This window comes from the organism of the source record quoted next, unplaced genomic scaffold (assembly GCF_019419815.1).
Source record: "Pyrus x bretschneideri cultivar Hongxiangsu unplaced genomic scaffold, Pyrus_bretschneideri_v1 Contig72, whole genome shotgun sequence".
In the NCBI taxonomy this organism is placed as follows: Eukaryota; Viridiplantae; Streptophyta; class Magnoliopsida; order Rosales; family Rosaceae; genus Pyrus; species Pyrus x bretschneideri.
Window position 1 is genome coordinate 1270441 of NW_025999812.1, and position 14624 is coordinate 1285064.

The 14624-nt window shown below is 36.9% G+C and overlaps 1 protein-coding gene across 3 annotated transcripts; it reads right to left on the bottom strand.

Moving 5' to 3' along the window:
• Positions 1-1139: 1139 nt before the first annotated feature.
• Positions 1140-5811, bottom strand: LOC103960478. 3 transcript variants are annotated; one of them, XM_009372962.3, is made up of 4 exons: positions 5494-5808; positions 5137-5271; positions 4794-4945; positions 1140-1736 (listed from the first exon to the last, which is right to left on the bottom strand). In XM_009372962.3, the coding sequence occupies exons 3-4, from the start codon at positions 4914-4916 to the stop codon at positions 1677-1679; spliced, it is 183 nt and encodes a 60-aa protein (XP_009371237.1). In that variant the 5' UTR covers positions 4917-4945; positions 5137-5271; positions 5494-5808; the 3' UTR covers positions 1140-1676. The 3 variants fall into 3 exon arrangements, with proteins under 3 accessions (XP_009371237.1, XP_048430450.1, XP_048430449.1); XM_048574493.1 differs by lacking the exon at positions 5137-5271 and having other exon boundaries at positions 1140-1443; positions 1643-1736; positions 5494-5773; XM_048574492.1 differs by lacking the exon at positions 5137-5271 and having other exon boundaries at positions 4794-5001; positions 5494-5811.
• Between the last annotated feature and the right edge of the window lie 8813 nt (positions 5812-14624).

Below are 14624 nucleotides of genomic sequence, written 5' to 3' on the forward strand. Positions count from 1 at the left end.
CTAAAATTCTCACAACAAGAATTTGAAGATGATCCTCATCCATGAATGTGTGAGCGAGCGAGCACATACACATATCGTAAAGAGCAAGTGGGACAAGAGCACATGCTGCCGAGTAAGGGGAAGCGTGTACTTGTAGAAACAAAGAGAGAGAAGAAGCACATGACCAGGCGTGATTTGAACTCAACTGAACTGAAGTGCATTGAATAATGCTTCCTAAATTTGTTCTGCTTGCTGCTGCTTTAGTTCAAATCCTCTGACGTTAATTTGTGTATGGTTTCTCTTTGATTGACTTGTTTAAGTTCATAATAATAGAGTTAAGAAGGATTAAGGTTGCCACTTAGTACTACGATTTAGTGATATTGTATTTCTCTTCACTTGTAAGTGAGAAATTTTAGGTTCGATTCTCATCAAAGATGAATTTGAACCACATTATTACTAGTCCCATTATGAGACTAAACCCAGTCTCCCGCCCCTTTAGTGTAAATAATATCGTATTTTCAAAAAATAAAGATTAAGCTTATGGACACGTATCAATTAATAATAGATATCATAGAAAAACCACACACAAAATAAGTACATAAGATTTGACTTGCTGCTGCTCCTAGAGTCCTTACTCTATCCTCTCATTATTTTTTCTTTTTTTTTATTGTTTTGTCAAAATATATTTATTTATTTTGGTCTGAAAGATTATTGAATTTTACCCGTCCATAATTCACACGACCGTGTACGTGTTCTGTATTATTGGTATCTATCTTAAAATCTTCGAAATTATTTGCCATTCATTTTGACACTTTCTTATCTCTCTTAATGTGATATGTAAAAAAGAACTGTTATTAGCATTCCAAAAATCTTCTTCTACACTCCTCATAACTGTTATTTTCTTTCTAATTATAGAAAGTTTGGAGTGCGAAATAAGATTTTTGAAGTGCTAGTAACAATTCCCTGTAAAAATACTATTTTTATCATCTATTTGTATCATCATTTATATCATCACTCTAATAGAGATGAAACCCATATATGTTAAAAGCCCCACCTCTATTTGAAAGATGGTACAAATAAATAGTAAGTATAACTCAAGGAATATTAAATGGTAAAAACATGGCCGTATGCAAATCAAAGCACGCAATGAACAAATGACCTAACATAATATAAAAGTTTATTAAACAGAATTGCCAAGAAAGCTTCACGAACCGAAAAGCTACTTTGTGACTGAGTTGTTTCTTAAACTAATTTCAAGCTATATTTGTAGCGATATAAACCTAACAAACCCTAATGTGTAAATGCCAAAAATACCCTAATACAAAGTCAAATCAAATCTCTGTAAAGCCCAAGGACTAATACGTCGCAGTATGCATAGAGTACATATAATAAAAAGCATTCCACCGTATTCTGCGCATTTGGCCTTGCAATATCAAAGCCTCATCCAGTGCATCCATTTCAAATCTACATCACATGAACTGTGATCGCCTACAAATCTTTGAGGTCGTATCCAAACATATTTCAAAATTACAAGATAAGATATACAGAGATAACATCCGTAACGTAGGCATCCTAAAGAATCATATACCTTATCTCTGTTTACTAAAATCTTAGCATAAATAGAACACCTCGAACTGCATTAAATTTTAGAAAAGCATAAAACCTGTAACTCAAGACGTTTGACCTCCTACATACTTCTATCTTGATGTAGGACTATTTGCTAAGGTAGCTTCACGTTCCTGACGACGCCGTTCTCTCTGTAAAGAAGAAAAAGGATACGAGATGAGTGCAACCGACTCAATCCAATCAAGTGGTTTAATCAAATGGTAGATGACGAAGAAAATATATTTGAAAGTAAACACTAAGAACATAACACCTCGCAATTAGAATTTGACAAAATTTACTTCTCAAGCAAATCCAAAATGACTAATTCAGCTATCATGATAGAAGGTTCGGATTGGTTATTGAAGATTCCAAAATTGACATGCACAACCTTCACCAATATCGACCGGTTCAAACTGTGGACACAAAAAGCTTTCCCTTTTAATACTTACAACCCATAAAGCACACATGTAATCAAGTTTTCATACTGCCGTGAGTATAGTGGTTGGCGAGCATTTTGTTGAACAGTCTGGCTAGTGCAAACAAGACAAAGTACAACAGGTTCGGGAACAAAATGCATAAAGCAAATTGACCATTTGCATAGCACAGCATGAACAGCACATATGGTTTTCAGATTTCATAAAAACGTTGTTTAGATTGACCTACATAGACTGGTTTTTAGACATCATCCCAAAACATTAAAAATGGCCATAAAATCTGTGCTGCAACTAGCTGAAACACATTATAAATGAATAAAATTCTTGAATTTATTTTTGTGGCCTGAAATTTTCCTCATATTAGTACTTAGTACCTACGATATAATACAAAAATTCCTAGGTCCCTTTGGCTTTCCTCCCAGCAGAAATCAAAAAGAACTTATCTCTGTTATGCAGATGTTAAATAGTCATTTCTTTTATTAATTACAAAGGGGCACAATCGTATCACATGACTCGTATCTTTGCATTTAAAACCAAGAAGTGTAGCTCACCACAAGTCTACAAGTTAAAAAACCAGAAATTTAGGGCCTGCTTGAAAATTTTATCATGTCTCAAAACATTTCTTAAGAACATTTCTTGAAAACAATTTTCTTTAAGATTCAAAAAGGTGATTGGTTTGCGATTTAAAAGTTTTAAATCTTACGACTTAAACTAGACAAAGAGATCCAAAAAGAGGGGGTCGCAAAAGAGGGAGAAAGAGGAGAGAGGAGGAAAGAAAGTAAGAGATGATTGAAGGAATGAGAAAGAAGGGAGAGAGGATCGGATGAGATAAGAGAGGAAGAGGAGTGAGAGAAAGAACCGAGAGAATGAAGGTAGCAGATTGGAGGAGAGACGAAAAAGGTAAAAAAAAAAAAAAAAAAAGAGGAAAGAGAAAGAAGAAAAGAGAGAGAGATAGATTTGGAGTGGGAGGGGAAGAGGGAGAGAAAAGAAATGAGTGAGTTTAAGTTTAAAAACTCTAAAAACTCACTTTTTATGTTTTTAGAGAATAGACTATATTTTTGAGTTAGTCTTGAGTTCAGTTTTTGAAAATAGTCCTACCAAACAAGTTTTTAAGGCCTAAAACTTGAAAATTGTTTTTGAATTTAAAAATTGGATTCAAGTAGAGTACCAAACAGGCCCTTAGTGAATTCATAGCATTCTTTCTAGGTTCAAACTGAATCTTTTAGTTTTCTACATTCAGGATTGCTTATTAGATTACTGGAAGAGGGAAAACAATAATAAAGCTCCTTCAGCAATTAAGGGGCCTTCAGTTAACTATTTTGTTTTTAGTTTTGTCTTCTCGATTAGTAAAAAGGAGGAAATACAAGAGAGAAGAGAAGGCATGAATAAGGATAGAAGAAGATGGGACTGATGTGGAAGAAAAGAAAAGAATGGTACAGAACATGAAAACCAAAAACCAAACACAATTAAGTAGGTTTATTTTAGTCTTTAGTTTTCATATTGTAGGCCATTCCATGTGCATTTCTCCTGCCTCCTTCCTACCACACTCCCTCCACAACATATATCCATCCTTACATGTACCTCTCTCTATACACACACACACACACACACACACACACACACACAATATTCATTCATCCATCTCCATCCTTCCATGTTTTTAACTCTATATATATATAGTAAAAAAATGAAAAGTAAAAAAAAAATGGTCTTAAAACAGGCATTTATAAAGGTTTAAGCCAAATGGAAAAAGGACACTAGACCTATATAAAAACTTAAAAACAGAAGTAGAAAAGCAAATCCAAACCTAATCCTTATAAAAGTAAGGAACTAAGAAACCATTGGTCTTCTCGGAATATGGTTGTTTATTCCCAAGTCCATTGTCATGATGGGGAGCCTATTAATAATTTGTGCTTAGTGGAAAGTTAACGAATATGTTTAATGTTGGAATAAATCATATTTTGGTCAAGTTTTCTGCCACTTTTTTCTCAAGCGTACAAGTACCTAGGATATATCCAAAATATATCATCGCGATCCCTTTAGTTTTGATTTCAGACAAAGGAAAAAGGATTATTTGATGGGACTCGTATGCTTTACAAGTCTTAGTTGTGTTACGATTTCCAAAAGTATTTCCACTACTCATCTTTAGAACATACCAGCTACTAAAAATTTAGTTGTCGTTCTAAAAGTTTAATTCCCGCACACAGGAAAACACCATGGAAATTAATAACTTGCATATCCCAAATTAAAGATGGTCAAGCAAGAACTTGCCGACAAGCATTCCTCTTGGTAAGTGGAAAAAAAAAAAAAAAAAAAACCTGTGTAATCATCGAACTACAATAATTGAGCATTTTATAGTTTTCCAAATTTATTCCACTCACTAGTGGTTTTTAGAGATCGTGATGACACTGGAAAGCTTCAATCAACAAAATTATCCGTAAGATGAACACACAATCAACCCAAAAATGATATTTAAGTTTGACAACTTTCACCTCACTGGTACAAAACTAGTAAGATGAGGATATTATTAATGCCGTAAATGAGTATAATAACATCATGTACAAGCAAACATAGTTATATAACAAGTAAGTCATCGACTGTACTTTAGTTTTAAGTTGCATGCTGCATGTGTATGGCCAACATTGCTGATGATGTTGGGAAGATCCAGTCATCACCTAATCTAAAGAAAGTTCTCTACTAGGTTCAACACCAATTTAATTTTTCTTTTCTTTTCTGGAAGACAGTTTGCTTGACAAACAACAAATGAACACTTACCCGCCTTTCCCAGTACGGAAGGAAGCAGATGAAATCATAGACTGGAGTAATGGTTGAAACTAGTACAATGTTCAGTCCAGTAAACACCAAGAGCGCAGTCATTGGCCGAGTTCTATGCGGCATCTTTCTTTAGTATCAAGATATTTTTAGCTCTGTAATCAAGACCACAAAGCTCAGAAACTCTTTCTAGAAAGCAACATACACATGCCCGCAAAGACGATATCAGCATGCTCAATTAACAATCATGAGAAAATAAAAACTTGATGTAAAAGCTGCCCCACAGTCATAGAAAATACAGCATTCGTTTCAGGATGATGCCAAACACAGTGCAATATGTATGTACCAAATCGAAGAATCCAGCCAACACCGAAAACCGAATAGCACAGCAACATTTATCAACTTGCAGTTGCAGGTGTTAACTAGATTGGCGGTTTTTAGGTTTCAAATCCGAAATCTTATAGCGGAAGAACAACATTGTCTGTCAAATAAAACCGGACAGAAAATAATATTATGTTCAAACAGAAACGTGGATCCAATCATTACTTCCATTTCACAAGAAAAAACATAGAATCTAAGTAAGTTGGATTCCAAATTCCCTACCCCTATATGGTGTCTATGTATCTATATAAAAGCAGTCATGTATTTCTAAATTATGAAATTGTAGGAACATAGGAAGAAGAAGAAAAGGAAAAGATGATACCTTCTGTAAATTTGGAAGGAAATCAAGATTGGTTTTGGGTTGGAAGTTGGAATTTCCTGCCGAGCTGCCCCCAACCGTGAGACTGAGACCGAGACTGTGGTGGGACTGCGACAGAGAGAGAGAGTGGAAGAATTGGAAACTGCTCTTCTTCTCGATTGATGAGAAATGGATTGCTTGCTTTCAAAGAGGCGAACGAGCACTAGGAGGAGACGCAATTTTTTTTCCGGAGAGGTGGTGGAGTTTTGTGGGAGAGTCAAATCTAGAGATTTTTATTTCTTTTTTATTAATGAATATTTTTAATTTGTGTATAATTAAAAATCACATTATTTTTCATTCTAAATTCTACCACTAAAACTACCAACCTTTCACCATCACAACGGACGTTGAAGGCGGAGTCAGTCCCATTCTAAGTGACTCAATCCCTTATGATTGAATTTTATATTGTCAAGAAAGGTCATATTGCGGAGTGAAAATTGTCGCTCTGCAGAACCGTCGCGGTGTTTGGTCTTATGGATCAACACTTTGCATTCTCAAGAGGTAGTTTTTGGCAACGGTTGGGTGAACCAATTGGGGGAGACAGAGTTAATGCTCATCGTTGAGCATGGAGCTTGAGACTGTCGCCTCTTAACAATCATGTCTGAGACGCCTCGATTCCGCCAAAGGCCATCATTAGCTTAAGCGAGGCGTCTGTTGGGCAGAAAAGGCTATGAGATAATGGCGAGAGAGGTGCCACTGTTGGGCAGAAAAGGCTATGAGATAATGGCGAGAGAGGTGCCACATGGTCGGTCACATCTAATCATTTAGCTTCACTCGTTGGACTTCAGGCTTGATATTTAAAGTCGTTCTCCTTTCATTTCCCTTTTTTTAATCTCTTCTGCACACTGCTTTCAAACCACACACCACTGAGCTTTCCATCTTCTTCAGAAATTCCCAACTTTTCTTTTTCAAAATTCTTTCTATTTCCTTTTAGGATCTTACCTTGTTGCAATGGCCTCACCAAATTCATAGGCTTTGACATTTGTGAAGTGCTCGCCTAGCCTTCTTGCCATTTATGGCAGTTCTCGATTGTGTCCTTTGATGCTGCCTTTTAAGGTGGACGATGCTACGTAAGGGAAGTTTGTCGAAACGCATTGGGATGTGTTTGGTGGCTGCAACCTAATCTTGAAGTCGTGGGGCCCAATGTGTACGACACCATACCGAAGTCTCCCTTCCTTGATTGCCCAAGCGTGTGGATCCACCCGTGGTATTTGAGCCTCAGTTTGACATTTCCCATGTCTGGGTTTGTTAAGTAGGCACTAGGGACCAACTTGCTGCTATTAACCTTACTCTCACCGCATACCAAGTCCTGAACACGTTTGAGAGATTGAACCGGATCTACGAGACATGTATGAGTCTACCGAAGTTTAGGTCTTTGTATTTTCTAAAGTCAATCCCCGCAAGTTCTAGGTACTTTTTCTAGAGTCATTGAAGTGGGTCCCCCTTCTTCACCTTATTGTATGCTCAGGCCTCAGATGGGTCCTCATTCCTTTTTGTACACACAGGGCTTAAGCAGGTCCCCCCTTCTCCATAACATTCTTTTTTCCTCCAGGGCTCAAACCGGCCCCTCTTCTTCACCTTATTGTACACACCTACCAATTCCGGCGTCTCAACCTCTAAACATTTATGGGTCACTTTCATCAGACCTTTGGGCTGTCGGGATCGACTATCCACTGCCAGTTGCTGTGAGCCTTAGGAATGATCGGTGGCTCTGTCTATCTAGTGCGCTTTGATGACTCTAACTATATCGAAATGATCCTTAACTTACATGGACTTGGTGGGAATCACAACAACTATGAGGCTAGAAATATCCCCCTCCCACTACCGACTACGGTCCGGATATTCAGGTCATATTCTTTATTATAAGTAGGCAAATTTTTGAAATGTGAAATGTTCCCTTTTCCACCCAAACGGCTTTGGAAAAAGTATCTAGAACTTGCAGGGGTTGACTTAAAAAAATAGATAACTCTGAACTCAGGTAGACCCATACTTGTCTTATAGATCTGATTCAATCTCTCAAACGCGTTAAGAACTTGGTACGCGGTGAGGCTAAGGTTTATGGAGGTAAGTTGATAGTGCACCAGCGCCTCATTCATAAACCCAGACATGGAGAAATCTCAATCTAAGGCTCAAATACTATGGGTGGATCTGCACGCTTGGGTGATCAAGGAAGGGATACACAATATGACGTTGTACACATCGATGCCCTACAACCCCAAGATATGGCTGCAGCTATCCAACACATCCCGATGCACTTCGACAAACTTCTCCAATGTAGCATTGTATGCCATAAACGGCAATATCGAAGGACACAGTTAGGGACTGGTAGAAACAGCATGAACGCTAAGCGAGGGTTTCACGAGTGTTAAAGCATGTGAATTTGGTAAGGCCATGGCAACAAGGCAAGATTATAATAGGAAATGGGAAGAATTTTGAAATTGAGAAGTTGGAATTTTGGGAATTTCTAAAGAAAATGGAAAGCTCAGTGGTGTAGGGTTTGAAAGCTGGGTGCAGAAGAGAAAATGGGGGAAATGAAATGAGAGGGGCCTTAAATATCGAGCTCAAAACCCAACGGGTGAAGCTGAATGATTAGACATGGCCAGCCACGTGGCATCTTTTTGGCCATGATCGATGGCCGAGATTGCTTGTAGCCTTTTCTAGCCAACAAACGCTTCGCTTAGTGAGATCGAGGCATGTCGGACATGATTGTTGAAAGGCGATAATCTCGAGCTCCGTGCCCGACGATATGTATTAACTTTTTGTCTCCCCTAGTTAGCTCACCCAACTGTCACTAAAAACCACCTATTAAGAATGCAAAATGTAAACCCGTACGACCAAACACTGAGATAGCCTCGCAGAACGACAATTTTCACTCCGCAATACGAGCTTTGCTGACAATATAAAATTTAGTCATAAAAGATCAAGTCACCTAGAATTGGACGACACCTCCTGTAAGGGTTTGGGAATACCAAATAACTTATCTCATTCCGAGATAAGAAACATGGTCTTAGTAACAATATACCCCCTTCGAGGTATTATGGGGGCATACTTAAGGGCAATTGTGGGACCCCATTTTGAACCATTGCAGAACAGTAGATATTCAAACCCACTCTAGGGCTTTGGCCCAAAGTGAACTTGCCGATTTGTTGGTTTACCGTCCGAAGGCGCTGCACTTTTTATGGTTCCCAATACAATCCCATGTGCTTACTCTAGTTGAAGTGGGCATTAAAGGATCCAGCTGCACTCCCTTTTTGGCGCCAACCGGCCTTGTCATATTGAAGCTTTTAGCCTTGGAACTCGGGTAGTGCAAAGCACATGGATGACATAACTGGCCACTGTACACTAAGGCAGAAGACGCTGACTAAGGTGGTTATGTTTGATTGCAGTGAGACTTAAGGTGACAGAGGCAAGTGGCTGGGCGACAGGCTCTCTATTTTACACGCTTCTTCCACAGTATCACCAATCCCCATGATGACTTCTCATCACCTATAAATAGATTTCCTAACTCCTCGCAAATAGTTAACAATTTGAACTCAGCCTATACACTTATTGTCCATTTGCACCCAAAAAATATATCTGATTTAATGGTTGGAGTGCCTATGCTGAGAACAACCTTCCTTAGTGCTTAGTTTCACGATCATTTGTTTATCTTTGTCTTTCCAGATTTAATCATCCAGTCTTGCGCAGAATCGAGTCCAACATAGGGATATCTGTGTTTTCTCAGTACTAATTTTAAAGTTAAAAACTTGTTATAACTGGTAAGAAGTAATGCTAATGATTAATTGTCATGGGTCTTAATTGGTGGCTGATTTATTTGTAGGTTGCAGAACCTTTTGTCTCTTTTACAGATGAGGAAAATGTTAAGGTTCTTAAAGCAATCATTTCTTTCAGAAAGTACGTAATATCTCTTCATTTGAAAGTTTCTATTATTGAAACTAAAATTATTGAGTCTCTATTCTTACAAGGAAGAGGTCATCATAACTGAGCAGAACTCAAATATACAAATAACCAAAGAAATGTTGCAATGCCTTAGACCAGGAGAATGGTTGAATGATGTGGTACTTCATACATTCTTGTTAATAACAATAACAAAAATGTTATCTTTATTAGATATTTGTTTTTGTGATAGCCGGTTCTCTCTTTTCCATCTCTTTAAGCAATGCCAAGTACACATCAATGACTTGGCAATCACAAAAACAATTATTTAACAAAGACAACTTTTTTGTTACTGCTATTAACAAGAACATATGAAGCACCTCAACAGTCCAAGGCATTCCAACATTCATGGTTGTTTGTATGTTTAAGTTCTGCTCAGTTATAAGGACATTCTCTTTGTAAGAAGAGAGGCCCAATAGTTTTAGTTTCAACAACGGAAGCTTTCAAATGAAGAGATATATATCTTACGTACTTTCTTAAAGGAAAGAATGCTTTAAGAACCTCAAACTTTTCCTCTTCTGTAAAAGATACAAAAGGTTTAATAGATGCAGCCTACAAACAAAAGAGCAACTAATTAAACCACATGACAATTAATCATCAGAACTCATTACTTACTGATTATAACAAGTTTTTAAACTTTAAAATTAGTAATGAGCAAACTCAAATATCCCTAAATAACCAAAGCTTGTGAAAGATACTTGAAAAGAGGTTGATGCAACATGAAAAAAAGTTCACCGCCTTTAGTTTTCTTTTGAGTCTCCGACTCTCTTGCTCATCAACATACTTCTTGTACTTTTCTTTACTCGACCAATCATTATTTTTCTCCTAAAAATTTGACAAAAGGTTCAACAAATACAACCTACAAATAAATGAGCAACAAGTTAAGGCCCATGACAATTAATCATCATTCATTAATTACTGATTATGAAAAGTTCTTTAAAATCCAAAACCTTCAATTCAGGTGGCTGACTCTTTCTCTTCAACAAACCTATTTTCCTCCAAATCAATAGCCTTCTCACCCGTATTCATGTACATTAAATAAAAATATCTCTCTTTTTCCACTACTACTGGTATAAAAACATCAAATATTATCAACACAAAAGAAAACATAACATATCACATACTCATTATTTTAAAATAGTTTCAACAAGTTTACATTTCCTTAATCTTCATCAGAAGATAAACGCTGGCTAACACTACCTCTTATGTAGGAGGCATCATAAAGTTCAACATTATCTTAAACACAAGTGTTCTGCCGAAACACCTTTAAAAACTGAACAAAGACATTGGCATTGAGCCAATCTTCTTGGCTTGGAGGGCCGACCCTCTTTTTATATGTCCATCCTTCAACTTCTTTCCCATCCATTTCCGGTTCATCTTCCACCTAACCAAGCCCTATATGCAGAACCTACCTCATCGTTCTCCATTATTGTAAAACCTTTTTCAAACTTCACTGCAGCATCCAACATCAAATAGGTGAAATTCTACCTAGTTGGGACCAATGTCAAGAATATTGATATTGACGGAAATATCGATATGCAAATTTGTGGAAATATCGATGGATATATTGAATATTGATATCGATATCAGTTGCTTTCGAATGGAAATGATGGAAATTTAAAATGAAACTTTACGATTGTCAAACATTGGTTTGGACGAAATATAAGAGTTTGTTTGATATTTGACAAATGTGTCAGAAATATCGACGATATATGTCAATTTTAGTCTAAACTTAAAAGTTTCTCTGTTATGAGGTGAAGTTTAGACTTCACCCCCCATTTCTATATCTTTCTCTGGTTTGTTGGATATTTCTATAGAAATATCGATTGTATCGAAGAAAGTTTAAACACTGGTTGGGACATGCAACACCACAAGACCCTTACGCTCAGCTTTCTCTCTTAACTTACTTTGACTGATTGTTTAATATTTCATTAAAACATGAAATAATGTGTCAATGGTGAGGTGGGGGTTCCGGCAACTCTCAAAAGTTTCTCTTCTCTTAATAGACCACATGATCATATATGTAATGGGATGAAAATAAATGAGAATGTAAAATGAATATATATGTTTATATAAATATATAAGTCAAATAGTGTTATAATTAATTAAAATAAATAAATAAAACAAATGTGTAGTCCAAGGGAGAGATGGTAGATACTTACCAATGAGATTCCTTATAGTATCAGTATGGCATACGTACCTTAGCCAATGTTAGGATATAAGCATGTGTCATAATTGTATTGAAGGTATTTGAAGTTAGTTATAGGTGTGTTGTATTTATTAGACAAAATGTGGTCATAAATGCCAAGGCAGAAATAACAAACTGAATTCTTTTCCCTCTCTACTTTCTCTCCCTAGCTCTTTGTATTTGACACTTTTCTTTCTCAGTTTCTTCAATATAGTTGCATTGTTAGCATGGTATCATCGCCGACAATGGCTAACGTCATTACCTGACAATCTCGGTGCTTTCGTGTCTCTTCGTTTTTGCTCCGATGGTGTTCGCTTGTTCGCTGAGCGTCGATTGTTGGTCGCCGTTGTGTTCTTTAATGGTCTCTAGTGAATCTTGGTTACTGAAACCTTAGAATTTGGGGATTTTTTTACTGTGTTGGTAGAAGTCAGTTGTTTTTCCTTTCGCTCGTAGGTGTTGTTGTTGATCATCGCCTTGGCTGAAAGTATCTGTTGAATTTCTTACATTCTTGTTGTGAATAAAGTATTCGATTTATCAATCTTTTTTCTTGTTTCATTCACTGATTTTATAGTTCAATTTGTTTGTTTATCTTAATGTTTGATCACCATTATGGTTTCTTACAGATTATTTGATCAAGGTTATAGTACACATCATGCTTAATCTTGGTAAACATGTGAATGAATGAAGAAACTGCTATGCAGACATCCTGCCATGTGATTTCTTTGGTTCTTGGAAGTTTTCTAGTTCTTAATGGATTCTCATTTGGTAATCTAAGTTGAACATCACAACTAGGTTGCAGATTAGGAGTACTTGATCACAACCACACATCAAATGGATAATCATAAATGAGTAAAATGAACCCTAGTTGCAGATTGGAGAGTTGAATGCGTTTTGACTTAATTTTCATGGAATTGGCTTGTAATGATGAAATCGGTATCCCTAGTTCCATTCTCATTATTTCTGGATCGACCTATCATTTATTTTTATATTTCTTGCATTTTTAAGTTATTTTAGTTTTCAATTGAAAAATCTAAATTCAGTTTGCATTTTCATTATTTAGTTAGGGTTCACATAAAGCTAGTAATTTGTAGAGGTATAACCAGTCCCTGTGGTTCGACACCCTTACTTGCGCCATTATACTATCCTTATATTTGAACTTGAAAGGAACACAACACTAATTTGTCAGATTTGTGATAAAAATGGACACTCAACACTCCATTGTCTTGAGCATGGGTGCCAAATCTGCAATAGGGTTGGTTACACTACAGCTACATGTTTTGACAGGTCCTCAATGCCCATGTCTCAGCCTATGTACTCTTCACAACAATTTCAGGCTCCTGCTTCTTAAGTCCAGCATCATGTTTAACATATGAATCAACATTATGTGTAGCATCAAAACATGACACAACAAGCTACCTCTCATGTGGCTTTCACTGCAAGAACCAACTATTCACCTTTTGCACCTTAGCAAGAGTATTAACTGATTAACTCTGGAGCCACCAATCACATGACCTTTGATCTGTCCAATTTACAAGCTCCTACTTCATATCCATCCACAGAAACTGTAACTGGAGCTAATGGTGAAGGCTTACAAATTTCTCATATAAGACAATCTTCTCTTATTACTTTTTCTCATAGACTTCAGTTAAAAATAGTGCTCCATGTCCCACAATTGTCTCAACATTTACTTTCCATGCATCAATTATGTAAGGACAATAATTATCGATGCAATGTTGATGAGTTTTCTGTGTGCATAGAGGACAAGGTCACCAACAAGGTTCTCTTTCAAGGACTGAGTAACAATGTTGTTTACCCACTTCCATTGCTCAAACAACCATAGATCAAACCTGCAACTTCTTGGCCAGAAAGTTAATGCTACACTTTAGCATTACAAATTGGGTCATCCAACCAATTCTGTAGTGCGATCAGCTCTTAGTAAGACAGCTATTTCTTTTCCTTGTAATTCCTTTCCACAAACATGTACCTCTTGCTTACAAGGCAAGTTTACTAAATTACCATTTCCATTAGCATCATCTAAGTCAAATGTACCTTTTGAAGTCATTCACACAGATGTGTGGGGACATGCACCTTCTTTTCTGTCAATATCAAAGTCTTACAAAGTGATGGTGGTGGAGAGTTTGTTGGATCTTTGTTTCAAAAGTTTCTTAGAACCAAAGGTATATTGCATCAAAAGTCTTGTCCCTATACTCTTGAACAAAATGGATTGGCTGAGAGAAAAAATCAACACATAGTTGAAGCTGCCCTCACTTTACTTCAAAAAGCATCCATTCCTTCACAATTTTGGTTTCATGCTTGTGCCACAGCCACATTTCTTATTAATCGAATGCCTACACCCATTTTACATATGCAATCTCCATTTGAAATGTTATATCACTCTCCACCTAGGCTTGATCATTTAAGGGTGTTTGGGTGTGCATGTTATCCTACATTAAACCCCTATAGGCCAAACAAGTTGGAACCAAAAACCACTCAATGCATATTTCTGGGTTATGCAGCTCAATACAAAGGGTATATTTGCTATGCTATTAGAGATCACAAGCTTATTGTCTATAGGCATGTTGTGTTTGATGAAGATACTTTTCCTAGCTTACCAGTTTCTTCACACAGTTGACCACCATTAGAACCATCTCATGTAACTCATCCAAATACCTTTTAGCATACATCCTTTATTCCCATTTTTTTTTCCACAGATTCCATTTCCTTCCTTTACTTCCAATACCACTGAATCTCATCCTATTACTCAGTCATGCTCTTCAATACCTGGTGATCTTGTCTCTCCTCGAAGCTCACCTACTGAGGTCACAGTTGCATAGTCTATGGAGAAATTTGACATTTATCCTGATGTCATTGTCTCCCAAGTTCCAGAACTGCATCATGTTCCTGTTTCTCATATCAAGACACATCCAATGCAAACGAGGTTGAAATCTGGCATCTTAAAAAAGAAGGTTCT

Coding starts and splice junctions, on each gene's coding strand:
- LOC103960478 (XM_048574492.1), bottom strand. CDS start 4,916: ATGCCGCATAGAACTCGGCCAATGACTGCGCTCTTGGTGTTTACTGGA. Junction 1,737..4,793: donor TTCCGTACTGGGAAAGGCGG/GTAAGTGTTCAT, acceptor TCTTCTTTACAG/AGAGAACGGCGTCGTCAGGA.